We start from the raw sequence: 18334 nt of genomic DNA on the forward strand, positions 1-18334 counted from the left end.
TTCGCTGCCTGCGGTCATTGCGGTGTAAAGACATTTACGTAACGATTCATAACTGTCGTACTCGGGTAGATCAAGCTCTATTAAATGACGATGGGTTAGAATGCTGTTTAACTGCTGTATGGTGAAGGTGGAATGGCTACTTACGGTTGAAGCAGGTGTGCGAACTTGGAAGTCGGTCATTGCTTCCATAGTCACGATGGATGTTGAATTTACTAAATCCATTCATGCCTTCAAGTTCTCTGAATCCGTTCAATGGCACTTTGCTTGTACCGGTGACAAACTGAAGTAGCTTGGCCCGCTCTTCTTTATCGAATGATCGAACAGCGCGCCAGAACCATTGAATCTGTGGAGAGGATGCGGAATAGTTGTGGTATTCAGTGTTGTTCTTCCAGTCGTTAACATCAATCTCAGGCAACCCGGAGATGAGAAGTTCCAGCTCCTGTTCATTAAAGATCGAGATAAGGTCGGCTGGTATAATGTCATGGAAACCACGGAGGAAATGGTCTAGTTGCTCCTTGACGGAGCCAGTCAACCGGTGCTCGACAACATGTTGCACGTACTCTTCCTTGTTCTCTTGGGTCACCGGGATATTTCGACCATTCTCTACCAAGTCAATAACTCGGGTTTCGCCGAAATCTTCGACTTCAACTGAAAAGTTTTCGGTTAAGATATCAGTGATATCATTTTCCAACATCCACAGAAGAGACTTGTAGTAGTCGAGGTCTAGAGTTTCCATGTCCTTGATGGAGACTGACTTGCCCAAAATTCGCTTGTAGACTGCTCTGCTAAAATGACAGTCTAGGACTCTGCCTTCATACAGAGCCTTACCAATGATGCGTCCGATAAACTTGAAGAACATCAAATGTTCCTGGTTGACTCCACTAAGGCGGTTGGGGTGGAAAGTTGTCCGATCAGACGCGACTGGAATAAACAGAGCGTAGTCTGGGTTGAACATCCCTCTTGCGAGGACTTGGAACCACTCCCTGCTCACACCACCAGCATCAACACCTTCCTCGCCGTGGAATCGGATGCTCAGCTTGCCATATTTCATCTCATCTGCGGTCTTAAAGTATAGCGATTTGAAGGAATCGAGGAAGACCTGATCACGACGAACAGAAAGCTGTAACGGAGGATGGGGATGGCGAGCCTCAGTACCGCGGGAGTGTATTTTGCGATTGAAGTAGTTACGCTTGTTATCAAACTCCAGAACTTTCGGGTTCTTGACTAGCAGCGAGAATGTGCCACTCATGAGTCGGGGATTCTGTCGCACAAGCTCATTGAGAATCTTCCTATGATCTTCTGTGAAATTGAAGAACAGGCCCTCCATGCCAGAATCAGGAGGCGGGCTGGATACACTGAACTCGCGCCCCTGCTTAGGGAAGAGTGGGACATCTTTGAGTGTAGTATTCTTGCAGACAACCATGAGCGACTCAATGAGCGGGAGAAGTGTTGTTGCAACGTTGAGCATGGATTCTTTGCGTTGGACAGCATGAAGGCAATCGCTTAACTTCGTCCAAAGCGGCCCAAAGGTAACACTTTCATAGAGGGCTTTGAGAGTGTTCGTCTTTTCAGATGCTTCGGCCTCTGATAGTTTCTCCTTTTCTCGGCTGGGATCAAATAGATAGTCAAGAGCGGTCAAAACACGTAATAACTTGGCTTGATCGGAACTTGCTGGTGAGAATTTTGCGAGGGCCATACCCTGTACATCAGTACCAGACTCAGCATTAGTAATATGAGGGATTAGCTCCTCTAAGTCAACGAGTATTGATTTGCTCAAAGTCTGCGCTTGACCGACTAGTTCTTTGCCGATAATTTCTTTTGCACCAGGAATTGACGACAAATTATTGATTGTGGAGAGGGTCTCCCGGAATGTTCTGCCATTGCACTCACGGGCAGAGAGAATATGAACCACAAGTCGTAGATTATACTCTGGAATCACTGGAGGGTCAATTGTGCGTACTTTCTTTTGCTTTCGGTCCTCTTTAGATGATTTTTCGCTCTCAGTATTACCGTCTTCCCTTTGCTCTTGCCGGACGGCACTATCTGAACTTCCAGTGGTTAGATCCGTCATTGCTGTGTCCGGCTGAGTTGTTAAGTCGCGTGTTTGGGCATCGCCCGTATTCTGTGGCTGCGGCTCAGTTTCGGGTTTCTTCTCAGCCCCCTTGCTTTCGGAAGCACCTGGCTTGTCTGCTTCCTTTCGGAGCAATATTGTCAGGGGATGGGTAATGCTGCTAAGCAAGCCGGATAACTGTTCCATACAGTTGGGGCTATCTAAAATGGCTTTTCGATCAAGCAAAGACAGTAGAGAATTTAGAGCAAACTTGTTTGCCCTATTATCCTTAGCTTTTCCTTTGCGTAGAGCCTTCATCTTGAGGGCAGAGACAGTTTCGTGCTCAGTGAGGAAAAACCAAGGGATGTGAGGGTTGTACTGAGTTAGGAACGAAAGAGCGCCTAGGCATTGTTGAATGACAATCAAGGGAGTCACATCATGGTTAGCACCAGGTACAGGAAGTGACAAGGCCCGCTTTACAGGCTGAGGTGTTCGCTGGGAAGTGGGCGTTTTTGCCCGCAGTGACAAATGGGCAAAGCTCCTCTCCACCGCCGAAATATCAGCACTCCCATCTTGGAGGATCAATAAGAGAAGGCTAATCACTTCTGATCTATTCTGGCGGTTCTGGCAAATATTATGGAGGATATCGTTCAAATGATGTCTGGCATTTCCTTGCAGCGGCATGAACATTAGGCGAAGTAAAGTTGCCACACCAGCTTTATCGACCACCTGAACAATTTGTCGACGTTGAGGCTTCTTGGCTTCTTGGTCCTGACGAGCAGATCCAGCAGGAGGGTGAGCGTCCAGAACGCCAGTATCACCAAATCGGGGAAGCCTTCGGCCGCCAGTCAACGCACGGGCTTCAGTCACGAACTCTGGCCCAAGTGATGCTAATATATCATCGGGTTGGTCAGCCAATACGGTTTGTCGAAGTGATGGCTCAAGTGTTGCTATGAAGCTGGCAGGGTCCATATCTTCAGCATGAGGAGCCCCATTCGCTGCCGCTTGGCGACGGGCCGCTTCCCGTTCGCGACGACGGCGATCAGCTGCCTCTTGCTGGAGGAGTTCTTCTCGGATTTCCGCTGGTAACGCTTCGAGAAATTCCGGGTTAATTTCGCTTGGCTCTTCGCCTGCCACGGCTGCTTGAGAGCGCTGTTCTGCAAGCTGTTGCAGGATTACTTCCTCTCGCATCTCTTCTGGAAGCGCCTCAAGGTACTCTGGATCGATTTCCATACCAGTGATATCAAGTTGTCGTCCACGTATGGTAGTGTGGATTCTTTGGGCTGGTTCTGAAGAGCTAGCTTCTGGAGCAGTAGTCTCAGTAGAAGGCTGCTCCGCCGCTGGACCAGCAGCTTCTGTGGGTTGCACGTCTTCCATAGGCTCAGCATTGCCTGCCTGAGCATTTTCTGCAGCACAGCGCTCTTCTTCTAATTTCCTTGCAGCCTCTTCCTCTTCCTCTTTTCGTTTTTTCTCCTTTTCAGCCTCCTCTCGAGCAATGCGTTCTTGCTTTTCTCGCTCAATTTTTTCTTCTTCTAGGCGTTTTCTTTCTTCCTCAAGCTTCTTTTGTCGTTGTTTATCTTCCTCAATGGCCGGAGGTACTAGTAATTTGAGGATGGATTGAACTACTCTTTGTGCCTTTTCCATATAGAGGTTGTTGAAATGAAGTCGAGCCTCTTCTTGCCAACGATTTAGAGTCGAGCCGGTTGGGAAGGCAACAGCTTGGGTAGGATCATCGCGGGAACGAGGTGTAACCACTGGGGCTCTTCCTAGGCCAAAAAGATCCTGAAGACGCCCGGGAAGAACAGAGCCACGCTCTACATGAAGGTGGAATCCATCCGGTCGGGAGACAATACCAAATTCCGGCCCTCCTTGGCCGATTGCTTGCATGATTGCATTCATGAATGTAACTGGACTGTCAATCGAGAGAAGTCTACCGTGGCTATTTGGGTCCATTGCAGTTACCCAGTCGCTAAAAGCCTCTGCATTTGGCCCTCGTCTTTGAGTTGGCTGTTCATGAGCGCGATCACTGCGCCGTAAGAGAGGATTTACGCCATCATCGTTCCTAGGTTGTGCAACCTGCGTCCGATGTGACCGATAGTCAGGCACTGGTATGATACCTTGTCTACTTGCCATTTGACCAGGGAAGAAATTCCACGACGGGATATTCCGTGAAGGGACACGATTTTGGGTCAAAACTGGTTCATCCCAGCTCCAGGGTGAGTTGGAAAGGTCACCATCGTCATCTGAAGTAGAAAAATTAGCACTAGAATGTGAATACATGGCAAATCAACCTACTGTCGTATTCGTGGTACATGGCTTGATCGTCATCAAACTCATCAACTTCCTCCTCAAGCTCATCCACTTCCTCATCCTCGTCTACTAAAATGTCAACTAGATGTGAGTTATATTGTATGAAGGGGCTCATACCTTCTTCCTCATTTAAATCGTCTTCTACGAAATCTTCTGCAAGGTCTCTCATATCCATTCCATGGTCCATCTCACGGTCTAGTCGCTCAACGGAGGCTCCGGTCTCTTCCAGGACCCGGAGAAGGTTTTCTAGGTGAGGTTGACCCGGGCGATTATGTTCTCCCTGTCCCATACCTCCACCTAATTCAAGTTCAAGTTGGTTCATCATGGCTAGTTCGTCGTCTGCTTCCTCGGAACCTTCTTCACTTTCCCATTCATCCTCACCATCTTGAAGACTATTGTTGTCATTATCACCAGTAATTTCTCCTGCGACAATTCTTTCATCTAGATGTCCCGACATTTCGTCGTCGTCATCGTCGTCCTCGTCCTCGTCATCATCATCCTCGTCGTCTTCGTCATCCTCATCTTCATCATCTTCATCCTCGGAGTCGCCGTCGATCAAAACCTCGATATCCATGGGAGTGTCACCGGGTATCCCTTCAATTGGGCCTCGCTCGTCCATTTCTTCTTCATCCTCATCACTGACTACTTCACCGTCATTCTCTGGCATCTCTTCTTCATACTCCATTTCCTCATCAAATTCATCATCGTACATTTCCTCATCCTCTTCATCTTCTTCACTAGAAGTCTCCTCCTCATGTGGCTCAAACATGCCCAAAGTGGAATGACGGAAAAGGTCTGGGGTTTCCTCCCTCGATGACGAAAATTCAGACACTGAGCTTGCTGAGGATATTTCATCGGTATCACTTTGGCTCGGTTTTGCTTCAATAGATCCGCTTTCGCTTAAAAGTACAGCTGTTTCAGAGAGCTTATTAAGAGGTCGTAAAATGTATTTCACGACACGCTTGGATGACGGGAAGTTAAGGTCAATATCAGCAACAGAGGCAGTGAAAGCATTCACGAAATTCTTCTCGAACATCGTTTTCGCGATCTGACGGGTAGCTGATGCAGTGCGTGGGGATCCATCTGGGCTTGCACCACCGCTAAGCATCTTATCGAAAAGATCTGCCATGCACATGAGGCGTGCGTATTTAGAATCAAGAGGTTCCCGGGAAGCAGTAGCATCCTTGTAGGATTTCAAGGCGTGTTCCAAGACAAACTTGCGAACAAAGAGTAGATCAGACTCGACCTCCTCCTCTTGGCCTGGAACCGATCTCCGGCCACCATATTCAATTGTCTTTGTGCATAAAGCGATGATGACCTTCATTGCCCAGCTGGAAGTATTGGCTCGCTTTTTGAAAGGAATTGATTCATCGTGTTCCATCGTTCCGATTGGAATGAGACCATGAAGTAGATAGTTCAAAATACCAGATCGAGGCTTAGATGGAGTCGTGGCCAGGGGGTCTGCCTTGCGGGAAAAGTTGATGAACTCAACTTTCGTCCGATTATATGATGACAGAAGTTCCGTAAGGCAATGGAGGAGGAAACATCTGTAAACATAGATTGGGTGTTCATCGGCCTTGAAGTGAGGTTTCTCTGCCTTCTTGGAAGACGAGTCACGGTTTGTAGCTGCTTGTGATGAGGAAGAACTTTCACCAATTGTCATTTCAACATCTTCAGGCCGATTAACCGGTTTTTCAGCGGGTGGAACCGGGGCGGGCTCTTTGTCGTCTACATCCCTATATGAAAGCAGTTCTGAAAGAAGATAGTGAATAACACCATCGGGATGCTCAACAATTGGAGTCTTTAGCTCCCTATGTTTCTCCTTGCTTTCCTTGGGTTCATGTTGATCTGCCTCTTTCGTTGGTACCGGAGACTGTCCTTGTTCGATTTTAGATTCGTCTGGGTTGTCAACTCCCGCTGATGCCTGCGACAGCTCATTCTTCTTCGGATTCTTCAAAACAAGAGTTTGAGGCCGCTGGTTTGAATCGTATCTTGCAAGTTTTAAAAGCTCATTTGTCACCTCGACGAAGAGCTGGGGAGCCCTTATGACCAGATGGCTGTATTGACGAACAAAGTTAGTTGTATCTGTCTGGCGAGAAGGACGAGAATCGAAGCTTGAAATGATGTCGTTCCTTATGATTTGGCGGATTGTATCTTCATCTTCAACGATATGCCTAAGTATAAGCATAAATGAATTTTGCAGCTTTTCATTTGAGGGGTTGCTCAATTGTTTTATCATGACGAACAAGCGTTGAAGATTTCTTCTTTCACCAAGTCGAGTCGCAAGAGCACGCACTCTAGTAAGCATTACAAGAACTCTAGCCACTGACAAAGCGAGGGACTCATCTTTACCAATCCGTGGTAAAACATCCAAGAGGGCCTCGAATAATTGCGTTTTACCCTCTAAGGAGACAAGAGGCTCCCCTAATTCGGCGATATCGGAATCCTCGGGGGTATCTGCATTTGGTGGATTCCACCGGATGGAGCGAGGCGCGGCATCTTCTGCGAGGACTCTTTCGAGAATAAGCAGGATCTGACCAATCCAAGGACAAGATTCTTCAGTTGATTTATCTGACGTAGCAGGTGGGACTTTGATGAATCCAAGTAGCACGTAGAAGTTGTCCTGGAGAGGCTCAAGTGTAGATTCATAAAACTGTGGCTCCTGAAGAAGTAAGGCAAGAAGACTGGCATGTGCCGCTATCTTCTTTCCCCCGGATAAGAAGTTCTCATCCATCTGAAGAGAAGCTAAGAAATGCAGAAGTGTCTCACCAATCTCTCTCCTAAAATTAAATGGATTGTCCACTTTGGAGGCAGAGTTGATAAGGTCGGCCAAATCAAAGGTAATGTCATGATGGGCATTTAGGACTTCTAAGCATCGCTCTATTAAATTAGAGCGAAGGTTATCTCGCTCTTTGTCCAGGTCATCAATAGTTACAACTTCTCGCTTCTTTGGTGGTACCGTAGGAGTAGCTTCCCCAGTCTGGCCTTCGGTGCCTGTAAAGGCAGCCGAATTTTGAGCCCTAGCATTATTGGTACTCGATGTTGGTGACGCTTCAGAAGATGTATCACCTTCTGCTTCCGCAACTTCCATAGCTTCGGCATGTATCTCTGCCAGAATTGACGCAATTGGGTCTACCAAGTCCTGCGCAGGCCGTGTTGAGGGACCCTGGCTAGTTTCATTACCTCCACGGCTTCCTAAACTTTGTTCTTCCCGTGGAGTAGTACTTGGTTTCGTCGCCCCGGCTTCTACGTCAGACTCTGGGATTGGATTTCTTGGTGGAACACGAACACCTTTTTGGGTATTGCAGTACTCTTCGGCGGCGCTAGGGGAGTTATGACAACGGTACAACGCCTCACGGGCAAGGGATTCATCATATCCCTTATCAATAAGGTGGCCGAGGCGTTCACGTTGAATAGAAAATACCCTAGGCGATACTGCTTGAGGGTTAGGTATATTATCTCCACGGCGGTAGGCGTTGGATTCATGCTCTGCTTCAAGTACTAGGCGAAGAATCTCAATTAAGGACTTAACAATGGAACTTGACGCAGTTTCCACAAAGTCTGACGTCCACATCCCTTTCACCAAGGGTAATGCTTCCATTCGAAGTTCAACTAAGAATTGTTGAGGAAGGAAAAAATCAGCACGCTCTCTGTCACGGTCACTACTGGCCATCGCTAGGGTCTGAGCAGAATCAAGGATATATCGTGCAGACGTCATCTCGGAAAAGAATGTCAAGATTATTTTAATTCCACCATATGCTGATGCGAGCCTAGCTGGACGGTCTGGGGGTGAAGAAGCTGACTGCGCTAATGGCGCTAACGCTTTGACTTCTTGAAAGAATATATCAGCTAATTCCTTCATTTTCTGTATTCCGTTTTGCTTCTTGAACGCAAGAAGAATCATGGTCAAACAGTGCGAGTGGGCCCGTTCAGTGGCTAATAATAAAAGGTTAGAGGTTTGTTAAAAAACATGTTGAAACTCAAGGGATAACTTACAGTCAAATAGTAATCGTGAGAATGATGAGAGAATGACAATGAGGTATGAAAACCGATCCTTTGTGGAAGCACACTCATTTGGTCCCTTCAGCTCTAACTGTTGAATGACCATAGATGCAATGGCGCCGGCAACCATGGCTGCTTTCTGTCGTTGGTAAGTATCCACGCGTCGTTTGCCAACGAGTCCACGGCCAAGGGAATGAAGGAATCCAGTGATACATGTCGGGAGAGTGCCCAACAACCAACGCAGAGTCTTGACATTCTTTACCGCTGCCCCTTTATCTAGTTGGGTGGAGGCAGGGTTGTCCAGTTTAGTGGACTTTTTAGTTCGACTTCCATGGGCCGCAGAGGGTAGATCCCCGACATGCGACTCAGCACCTGCATCGCCTATTTCGGATACGCCGTCTGCTGCAGTAACGGGTGGTGTTTCTTGTCCGTCATTAACCATGTCAAGACCTGTGAATCCTGGAAGTGTAGTAAGATCGTTTAGGGGTTCAGGAATGTTTTTCTGTAGCAGTATCTCCTCCCAAACACAAGCGGCATGCAAACGCCCCAATCTTTCAGCAACCAACGCATACTGGTCAGATAGATTTACTTGGTGGAATGGGAGCGGTTGCTGAGTTGGACGTGTAGGATATATTGGTGGGGTGTAGACTTCACGAAGGATGTTCGTAAGAGTTCCAACTGCGACGAGGTGTTTAACATAATACGTCCCCTTAGCTCGCACCTCTGACGCTTCGAGACCTGTTTTATCTTCCGATAAGGAGCTTGTCAACGGAGAGAAAAAACCCTTTGGGCCAGGGTTACCCGACCAGAATGGCTCTAGCTTGTCGAGGGCAGAGAGCGTGCGGTTAAGTAAGGGCGGAAGTACCAGGTGAGGTTTTGTCTCTGACATGAGATGAATGACCTGAGACAATTGGTGGTTTGCTTCATTGTTATGGAAGCTAAACGGCAGAGACTGAAGCACAGCAAAATCGAGCACATATTCCACTCCACCGCTCTCTATGAAATTGGCGCAGATACCCTGGTTCTCAAAGAAGGCTCCCAGGAATTTCAACACGGGGAATATATAACCCGAAACAGCAAGACCGTCCGCATCAACATCCTTGGTAGTCCACTTGCTAGCATCTAGTTCCCCAAAGAGCTCTCGGTAGGTAGTACTGCTGTTGCCTAGGTTAGGAACTGATGAGCTGGGCCAATGATCTTCACTTGGGGAGAAGTCGGCACAGAGGTCGCCAACGATAGCAGACGGACCACCAGAAATAGATTCTTTCTCATCTTGGTCCTCAAGCCAGAGCTTGGCTCCGAGACCACATTCCCACGCCTTGTACTTGCCGAGGAGGCCGACACGAGCAACCATACGTAGAACGGAGCTCATGACTGCAGCCTTTAAGGCTGGATGATGTCTCACCAGTTCATCAAATGAATTTCCCAGCAGTCGAAGCAAGTTAGAATCATTTTTCATGCATTTCACATGGGCGGGGCTCTCGAAAATATCAAAGAATCTTTCTAGTGCATCTGACGACTGGAATAGCTCTAGACCGGTTGAATTCAAGCAGATTGCTCCAAATGCCAATGGTATACCGACAATAGCTTCCGTAGAAGGTAGAATTCCATCAGAGCCCTTACGTTCAGGGGCTTTCGAAAGGTGGTCAAGGAGAGATTTACTGTCCGAAGAAGCAGATGCTGGGTTAAACAGATTTTGTGGTTTGGCGGGCTTCTTGTTCTCTTCAGTTGGCTCATCCGGAACTTCAAGCGGTTTGCACATAACTGCCTCGAGGAAGCTTTTGCTGAGACCGGCTTCAGCTATGACAGCGTAACTGGTTGGCTCATTGTGAATAAAGTGGCTCATGATGTTTATAGAGCCACTCCAGACATGAGAGCCAAAAGTCTTCGCGTTTTCAATAACAAGGCGAAGTGCATTAAGAAGAGGGGGGGAGTCTATGAAATTCCGGATCAAACGTTCAAAACCACCGCTATTATGTTGCATTACGTGATTGACAAACTTGAACAGCCATCGGATCGCCTGCTGTTGAAAATAAGGAATGGAATAATCGGTAGAAGGAGTTTTATAATCTTCGGATATGCCATTACCTTCGCCCACCATCTCGAATGCGGATTTTGTCTCAGTCGCAATAAGGTCAGAAATAGCGTCGAAGCCCTTCGCCGCAGCCAGGGTTGCCAGGGCATCTCGGACTGAGTGGACGAAGCTGTCAAGGAACTCCAAGACTCTAGGATATACCCTTCGGGCCTTCTCCGTTCGGAGGTTCAACATGTCGACGAACATAGGGATCAAACCAGCTGACACCAATGTTTCTGGAGCTCTTGTTCCAGAGCTAGGAAGGGTCCGAAGAAGTCCAAAAAGGGCATCACGCCAGTCATCTCCCTCAACGTCATCAAACGAGTCGTCCTCCGATGCAAGTTCAGAGACAGTTTTCCGGACCAGAAACATCAAAATTCCATGGTTGACATTCAAATTTAATGCTGCACAGACATCTGCGGATCTAGCCTTATGTTTAGCCAGGGCATCTAAACATGTTAAGGCGAACGACTGATTTAATGTGGATGCACTAATGTCACCAGCAACCCCGAGGTGCACAAACTCAGAAAGTTGGTACGCCAGCTGAAGACGTTTCGGCTCATCAGAATCTTGCTGAAGGATTTTTTGTTGGAATATAGCTTCAGGGTAGATGTAGGCCAAGTTTGTTAGAGCAAGAAGTCTAATGCCAAGTACTTGTCTTCTTGACTCAGGCGACTTTGCGAGAGCAGCTGCTATTCGAAGACGATTCAAAAAATCGTATGCCGAATCTTTTGGTAACTCGATCAAATTCTCCTTCAAAAGTTCTTCAGTACTAGTAGATAATACCTTGGCGCTTGGAATTTCCAGTACTCTCATCCCTCTAGCCGCCTCTTGTCTCACAGCGGGCGACTGAGTCATAGGAATTGGAGAGTCGTCCACACTTGATCCATGGAGCAATCTAGAACTCTGATATTCGGAAGATCTGGTGCGTGATGGTGTTGGTGTCATCTGAACTTGAGAAGTGCCGAATGTGCTGCTAGACGGCTCCACCGCAGTATCGCGCGGGTAATAAGAAAACCGAACAGTCCCCCAGTCTTTCCATTCTGCAGTACCCACCTCGGCTGCTGGGGAGATATCTGTCATAGTAATCCTGTCGGACGGCACCTTGGTCAATGAAATCAGGTCATTAGCATTGCATCTATCACCAGACGCGGCGCTAGGCTGGCCAGCCTTCTCCTTTCCTTTTTCCAATGACGTTGCTTCAGCGGTCTCAATGAACGATGGCGGGCGAGGGAAAGGCGATGCCAGTTTCTGGACACGTTCCAGCTCAATATTATAATGTGCAGCCAATAAACTCTGGTGGAAGTGGGTGCTGCTGGTTGATCGTTGGCGGAAGTAGTATCGCTGTGCCAGACAGAGAGAAAGTCGTAGAGTACATTGAATGAGACTGAGTGAAGTTGTGTTCAGAAAAGCGTTTAGGCGCTCGCTACTACTAAACAAACTTCGGTTGCCGCATTTCTCTAGCAGGAGCCGCGAGAAGTCTAAGATTGACTCTACTAGCTCTCTATCACCCTCTGGTCCTAGTCCCAACTGGTTGAGCTTTTGTTCACAATCCTGTTCATTGGAAACCAGACGCGTGGAAACAGCGTCTTCGACGAGGACGTGCCGACCAAAAGGCGTCGATTGCGGTCCTTCGTCAAGTCCATATTTTGTTGCAACACGCGCCAGCAGCTCATCAAATCGATTCAAGACACCAATCCAGTGATAAAGGTCACCCCGCGGAAACGGCCACTGGCGTGGGAATGTCACGAGGTACGACGGGAGTTCGGCAAGGGGAATCTCAATAGCTTTCTTTGCAAACTGAGCTATCGCCGGCGACTGCAAGAGGGTGGGATATCATATTAGCGCCCGCACGAACCAGGCGGTTAGAAGCCTTGGAGGCCAAATAACTTACAATCGTAGCCTCATGCTTAGAGCTAGCCACCTTCTCAATTCTCCCCATTATGATGGCGTGCCGTACTGGCAACCATGTGAGGTAAAAGAAGGACTATCAGTAGTTCGTTGAGCTCAGGCAAGCGAATTCGGTAACTTCGGTGTCTGGTCACTTTTTTAAGTTGGATGAGAGTATTCCTGGCGTATGATAGAGAAAATATGAAGCTTCTCGAGATAGCAATTTTGATAAATTCTATCAGGCCTCCGATATTGTCTCTGGTAAAATGGTGAAGTGATCTTGATATGAGGGTGTGGTCGTGTCAGGATTGATGATGTAGTGTGGTGATAAGGTGGGTTGAGTAAAAGAGGTTGCTTGACACAACTAATAAAAGCGTTGAGGCAAAGAACAGGAAGACGAGTGCAGGTCGTCGTCCTATAGCTTTGCGTGCAAGCTTCTGTTATGATGTACTTCGTAACTGTGGTGGGAGGGAGCCGAAAATTTAGTTGTTGTTCGCTGTAGTTCTTGTTGTGAAGGGTTGAGAGGGCAAAATAATCGCCATATGCATTAGATAAGCACTAGCTTCGGAGCTTTGGCCTTTTGCCCGCTTCAGCCGGAGCGGCCTTATTTTATGCCGATAGAGCAACGTCCCCCGCGGGCACCACATAGATAAGACTATGAAGTAGAACTTGTTTGTATAAAAAAATAAAGGAAGAATAATACTTATGAATACGGTAGAAAAACTATTTACATAACAAAGACGGCCAGAAGCCTGCTGCCTGTCATGAAATCAACGCTTACACTCGAATATACATCATGCCACCTATCCCATCATCATCATCATCATCATCATTATGTAGGCCCTTACTTACTAGCTGTTGCCTTACCTGTGATAGAAGGCAGGCTCCCGTCCCACATGACTTTCATTGTGAGGGGGAATGGGGAATAATGGCTGTGGTCCTCAGTCATGTATAGCGTCAAACCAGCGGGGCCAGGAACCTTCTTGAGCTCACCTTGTGGCCCGCGCGTGCGACGGAGGTTTTCCAGTTGGCTGATGACCTTGAGCATCATCGTTAAGGATAGATTGCACATATCTGAGCCAAGGCACTTGTGAGGGCCATATCCAAGATGAATGTAAGACCCTAGGTTTCGGGTGAGGTCAACTTTGGTAGGGTTTGGGAAAACAGCGGCATCCATGGATGCAGTAACCTGTGAAGAAAGATGTTAAATGATGGGACTCATATAACCTAGTAAATACGGGGGGGAGGCCTACCAAGTTACATATAACACGCTGGCCAGGTTCTAGGTACAAGGTCTTTTTGCCGTCTTGGATTTCCGTTGCCTTTGCGACATCGCGATACAGAGCTACCACAGACCTCATTCTCGCACCTTCTAAAACACTGGACAAAGTTAACATACGTTCAAAGAAACAAATATCAGGCAATTAACTCACTATCGAAGGAGAATGTCGTCGGCTTCTGGTTTATCGAGTTTTGCTAATCTCCGAATCTCGGGGAGATGCTCTGAGCCCTCGTCAGAGAGGTAGTAATCCAGGCACTGCGAGAATAACTGTCCTTGATTCGCAACCATCCCGCCTGCAGTGGGCAAAACGTGTGTCCAGACAATATCCTGAGTCGGAAGGCCTGTAGCTAGCAAGCGCTCAATCATATGGATGCCATATTCTGCCAGGATATTGTCATGCCTATCAATCCTCTCAATAAGCGGGGCCAAGAATCCAGTCCTACTGATGAGCTCGACGTTTGTCATCACAAGCCGGCCAAGGTTCTGTGTTTTCTCCCGTGCTGCTTCATGGAGAGCGAAGCTCTTGGCAGGATCAGTATTGAAGAATATACATGTAAAAACCAGGGCCATGACATCATAAAGCTCTTTCTCAGTATAGACTCCTCGAGGGTTCTCCTCCGTCTTCAGGGGTAGAGAGAATACTGCTGCGCAGAAATGGACGTGGGCCATATTAATAACGTCACGGACGATATCCACCTGGTTGATAGTGCCAGCCAATTTGTACGCTTTGCCGTGGAGTAATTTGAGTGTAATATCCTTGTAGAAAGCTTTAATTTCCTCACGCCAGCGATCAATGTAGAGGGAATCATGCATCAATTTCCTAGATGCTGAATTCGTGGGCCGGTCTCCAGAAAGCATGAAGTCTCTACCAAAAGGGCGACCGTCTCGCTTCATCAAGAACTCGATGGTTTTACCCCAGGTGACTTTAAAATCCTGCTTATTTTCAAGGATCTGTCGACAAGCAGAGTGTGATGAAATCATTATAGGATAAGTGACTCTTCCAGGCTTATCCCAAGAGTACTTCCGCGCAATTCCTAGGTCAGAGAGTATTTTCAAATTTTCCCATGGGGTGACCAAGGGGAAGTGAGCGTATACGGAATTACCTTTAAAGTGGTGAGGGAAAGCCCTAAAGAGGAGCTTGTGGAACACATGTCCCCCATTAATATTGACATCATAGTTGCATTCGCTCAACCCCCAGTTTGTGAGAGCTCTCGGGGTATAATCGACCGTGTAAAATCGGTCTCCTCGAACTAATGCAATGGCATCAGAGAGGATGGCGCGAGAGATTGTGAAGTTGGTACAAAGACCACTCCCTGGGACAATAGCTTCTTTTGCTTGCTCAATCACCACACCAGGATAAAGCTCGACATTGTCGGGGTGATCATAGAGATGCCTCAGTTGATCGGCAATGTATGGATCCGAGTTAATGTCCTCAAATGTTTCATGAGGCTTGAGATGGAAATACTTCCTGAATTCGTTCAGGGTAGCCAAGTTCCATGATCTAGCCTGCATGATTCCCAATATTTCGATTGGTCTAAGCAGTTTTGGCACCCCTCTAGCACCGAAGGCTCCCGCACAGTCCTCAATTCGCTCCGTGAGCATTTGAACAAGTTCATCATCATTGAACGAGCCGTCTGGTCCACGTTTAAGGCCTCCTAGGCCACGCTCTTGAGGGTCATCTGGTAGAGTCGAGCTGAACTGTGCCAAAACTCGAAGGAATTCCTCCATGGAGACCTTATCAGGTTCTCTGCCTGGAAACATCTTGCGAAACAAACCGTTGGTCCACTCTGCATCACGTTCCGACAGGCAAGCATGCCATCTATAAATGAGGTTAAATTCAGCAGAAATTTGGTTTCCAGTCGCATATGTAATCGGGGGGCCCAGAAATGGCTTCGCGTTGTCTGATCGAGGATCGAGGCTCCAATCACTATCTGTGCGGTTGATATTAAGGATCGTTCGCACATAATCCTTTAGAATGCAGTTAATATACAAACCACAAGTAATTAGACGGCCAGTCTGGAAAAGATCATTGTCATATTTAGCATAAGCCTTCGCATCGTCGTCTTGTGGTTTGAAAAATCGACCACCTTCGTTGATCACAGCCAGATTCTTAACAACGTGATTATGGAATCGATTGAACATTATGAGCAGTAGTCCACTACCAGGGGGTAGACCATGTACTCGTCTCTCAGTAAAGCTGTCGGGTTTCAGCTTCCCATCCCTAAATGTTCGCACACTATCCTGCTCTTCTTGATTCGTTCCATATAAAGGGGACAGATCAAGATAAGATGAAGTGTTTGAAATCGTGTGATCTTTTGGATCCGTCTTGAATAAATCTTTTTATGGTGTGAGCTATATCCAGCACTGTCAAACCGGCCAAGGAGACATACCGTGAACAATAATCGTAGCAAGGTAAAATAACATACTCGATATCTGGCTAGGGTGTGGCTCAAAGCTTTCACGGGCCATGAGGGAGTCGAAGAGGACGCCCGGGTCAGGAAGATTAACCGACTGTATAGATCGAGGTTGCACTGTTTTTGCATATCTCGACCCAGCAGCTCCAAGTTTTGGACACCATATATTCTATATTGAAAGTAAGTTCCCGCAACGGTCAAAGTTTGTATATTTAATGGAATCCACATATATACATACGTTATTAGAACCGTCAGCACTCCGATACATACATTCGTATCCAAGTTGTCTACGAGGTAATTTAGTATCTCGTAGCATGAGCAGATAATGAACATAGATACATACGAGATGGGTGGATGTTTCAAGTCATTCCACAGTTGGGACAGCAAGTCTCCTGTCAACGCCATTCCGTTCTTAGAGGTACTTGGTAGGGACGAGGCCAGCTAATATTCCAATAATTTAGACATGAACATAAGTGAATATGAATTCAATCTGATGCCTGATGGATCTTACCTGGATAACTCTCTCCATGATATAACGTTTATCGTCGACCAGCTCGCCTGTGGCAGCCATTTTGGCAAGTTCCGCCAGAGTTCCAGCATCTCCCAACTTCATGTGCGCAAGGTCATCTAATATACCCGTCGTTTCGACCTTTGGAAGATATGTACCATCTCCAGAGGCGACAGGTAGAGGGCGCAATGAGGCACTGATGGCCCTGCTGACATCTGAAACGCCCTGTCCGATCTCCTCTCGAAGGCTCAAGGGCTCACCAACCTCCCCCATCGCGGCGGCGTACTGTGATGAAAAGCTCTGCCAGATAGGTATATCGAAAGAGAGGGTATGTAGTAGTTAGGTTAAGGAACTAGAGGGGGGGGGATATTGATGACGTGCCTTGGCTTAGGTTGTAGGAGACCTAATAATACAAGCATCGAAAACTTAGGAAATGTAGGGCAAATTTAACGTGATATATATAAGAGAACGCTTATCATAATCTTATACTATCCAGATAGTCGTGAGAATAGCTCGAAATGCGCAGCCAGAGGGGGAAAGTATCCGGAAGGAAGATCCCGTGGACTTGAACCTGGGAAAGGGCAAATGACTGCAAACAAGCTCGTAATCTTAGCCCTCCATCTTTGCTAGGGAGGACGACGAACAACTTCCCACTGCTTCTTTGTTGCGAAGAACTAGAGCAAGGGTGGCTGTCTGATTGCTTTTGCATGCTGGAGTCGTTGGACTGGCAAATGCACCCTTTCCCTTGGTTCGGCTCCTAGAGCGGGCATCTAGCTACATAAATTGAGATAAATTGAGACGATACGGGTGACTAGTGCAAGTGTTTGTTCAACACGGCAAAAAAGCAAAAAAGAAAAGAAAATTGTAGGAACGTTCACAAGCTTTGATGGGCCGATGGGCAGCACCAGATAGGTCCGGGGATGTTGAGGATCGTGTGCAGTGTAGTTTTAGTGGTGCGCTAAAGCCTTTGTAAACATACCCGTCATCCATGCAGCCAAGCTGGGAGCAGACTAGCTGGGAAAAATCGTGAAGAATTCCGTGGTCCATGGTTTTGAATAAAACAGGGCTAGAGTTGCTATCCAGATTGTCCAACTGCGATCGATTTGCTTTGCCTTGCTTGGGAGAACCGACATGAGCGGATAGGAATAAGACGAAAACAAAGGAGGATGGATCATGATGCCCGATCAGGCTTGAACCAACATATCTACATCCACTCTCCTGTGTAGCAGCAGCTTCACCATCTCTGGTCCCCTCCCCCGATGCTCTCTGGCGTATCAACTGCAGACGAGCGACATTACCGGAGTCGTACGGGCAGGTTGGAGGCGCAAGCTCTTCCGTAGAGTTAGCGGCCAATCATGCCCAGTTGATCGAACGCGAGACAGTTGCAGAGCAAAGCGTGACCTATTTTTGTTTGAAGATGACCGGCAACAATGATCCCACGGAGGTTGTCCACGTTCCACATAATATTTAGATAGAAAAAAGAAAAGAAAAGAAACCAGGATACATAGCAAGAGTAAATAAGAAAGCAAACAAAATCACACAAAAATTTGAAGTTGAAGTTGACGATGAACTACTTTCCTAAACAGGAAAGGTTACAATCAAATGTTCACCTTATGTCAGCTTTATGTAAGCATCTGTACATACAGACCGATTTCGAGTCCATAGACAAAAACTCGCAATGAACAGAGAAAGAGAAGCAACTAGACATGTATTAAACGGCGTAACTAGCTAAAAAGCGACCTATAGCTTTTCGGAGCATACATAGAATGTACATAGTAAGATCTTATGTAGCTTAACCTTGGAA

The 18334-nt window shown here is 47.1% G+C and overlaps 2 protein-coding genes across 2 annotated transcripts; both read right to left on the reverse strand.

Annotated features, from left to right (window-relative positions):
- Window positions 1–136: 136 nt before the first annotated feature.
- Window positions 137–12378, reverse strand: MCYG_06422 (DNA binding protein URE-B1; the record flags this gene model as incomplete). Its single annotated transcript, XM_002844412.1, has 5 exons — window positions 137–4293; window positions 4478–7105; window positions 7130–8296; window positions 8357–12254; window positions 12331–12378. The coding sequence occupies 5 exons, from the start codon at window positions 12376–12378 to the stop codon at window positions 137–139; spliced, it is 11898 nt and encodes a 3965-aa protein (XP_002844458.1).
- Window positions 12379–13053: 675 nt separating this feature from the next.
- On the reverse strand, window positions 13054–16803 carry MCYG_06423 (fatty acid oxygenase; the record flags this gene model as incomplete). Its single annotated transcript, XM_002844413.1, has 8 exons — window positions 13054–13085; window positions 13194–13515; window positions 13580–13706; window positions 13760–15944; window positions 16035–16191; window positions 16261–16309; window positions 16366–16463; window positions 16534–16803. 8 exons carry the CDS (start codon window positions 16801–16803, stop codon window positions 13054–13056), a joined length of 3240 nt encoding a protein of 1079 aa, XP_002844459.1.
- Between the last annotated feature and the right edge of the window lie 1531 nt (window positions 16804–18334).

Source organism: Microsporum canis, genomic scaffold (assembly GCF_000151145.1).
Source record: "Microsporum canis CBS 113480 supercont1.6 genomic scaffold, whole genome shotgun sequence".
Classification (NCBI taxonomy): domain Eukaryota; kingdom Fungi; phylum Ascomycota; class Eurotiomycetes; order Onygenales; family Arthrodermataceae; genus Microsporum; species Microsporum canis.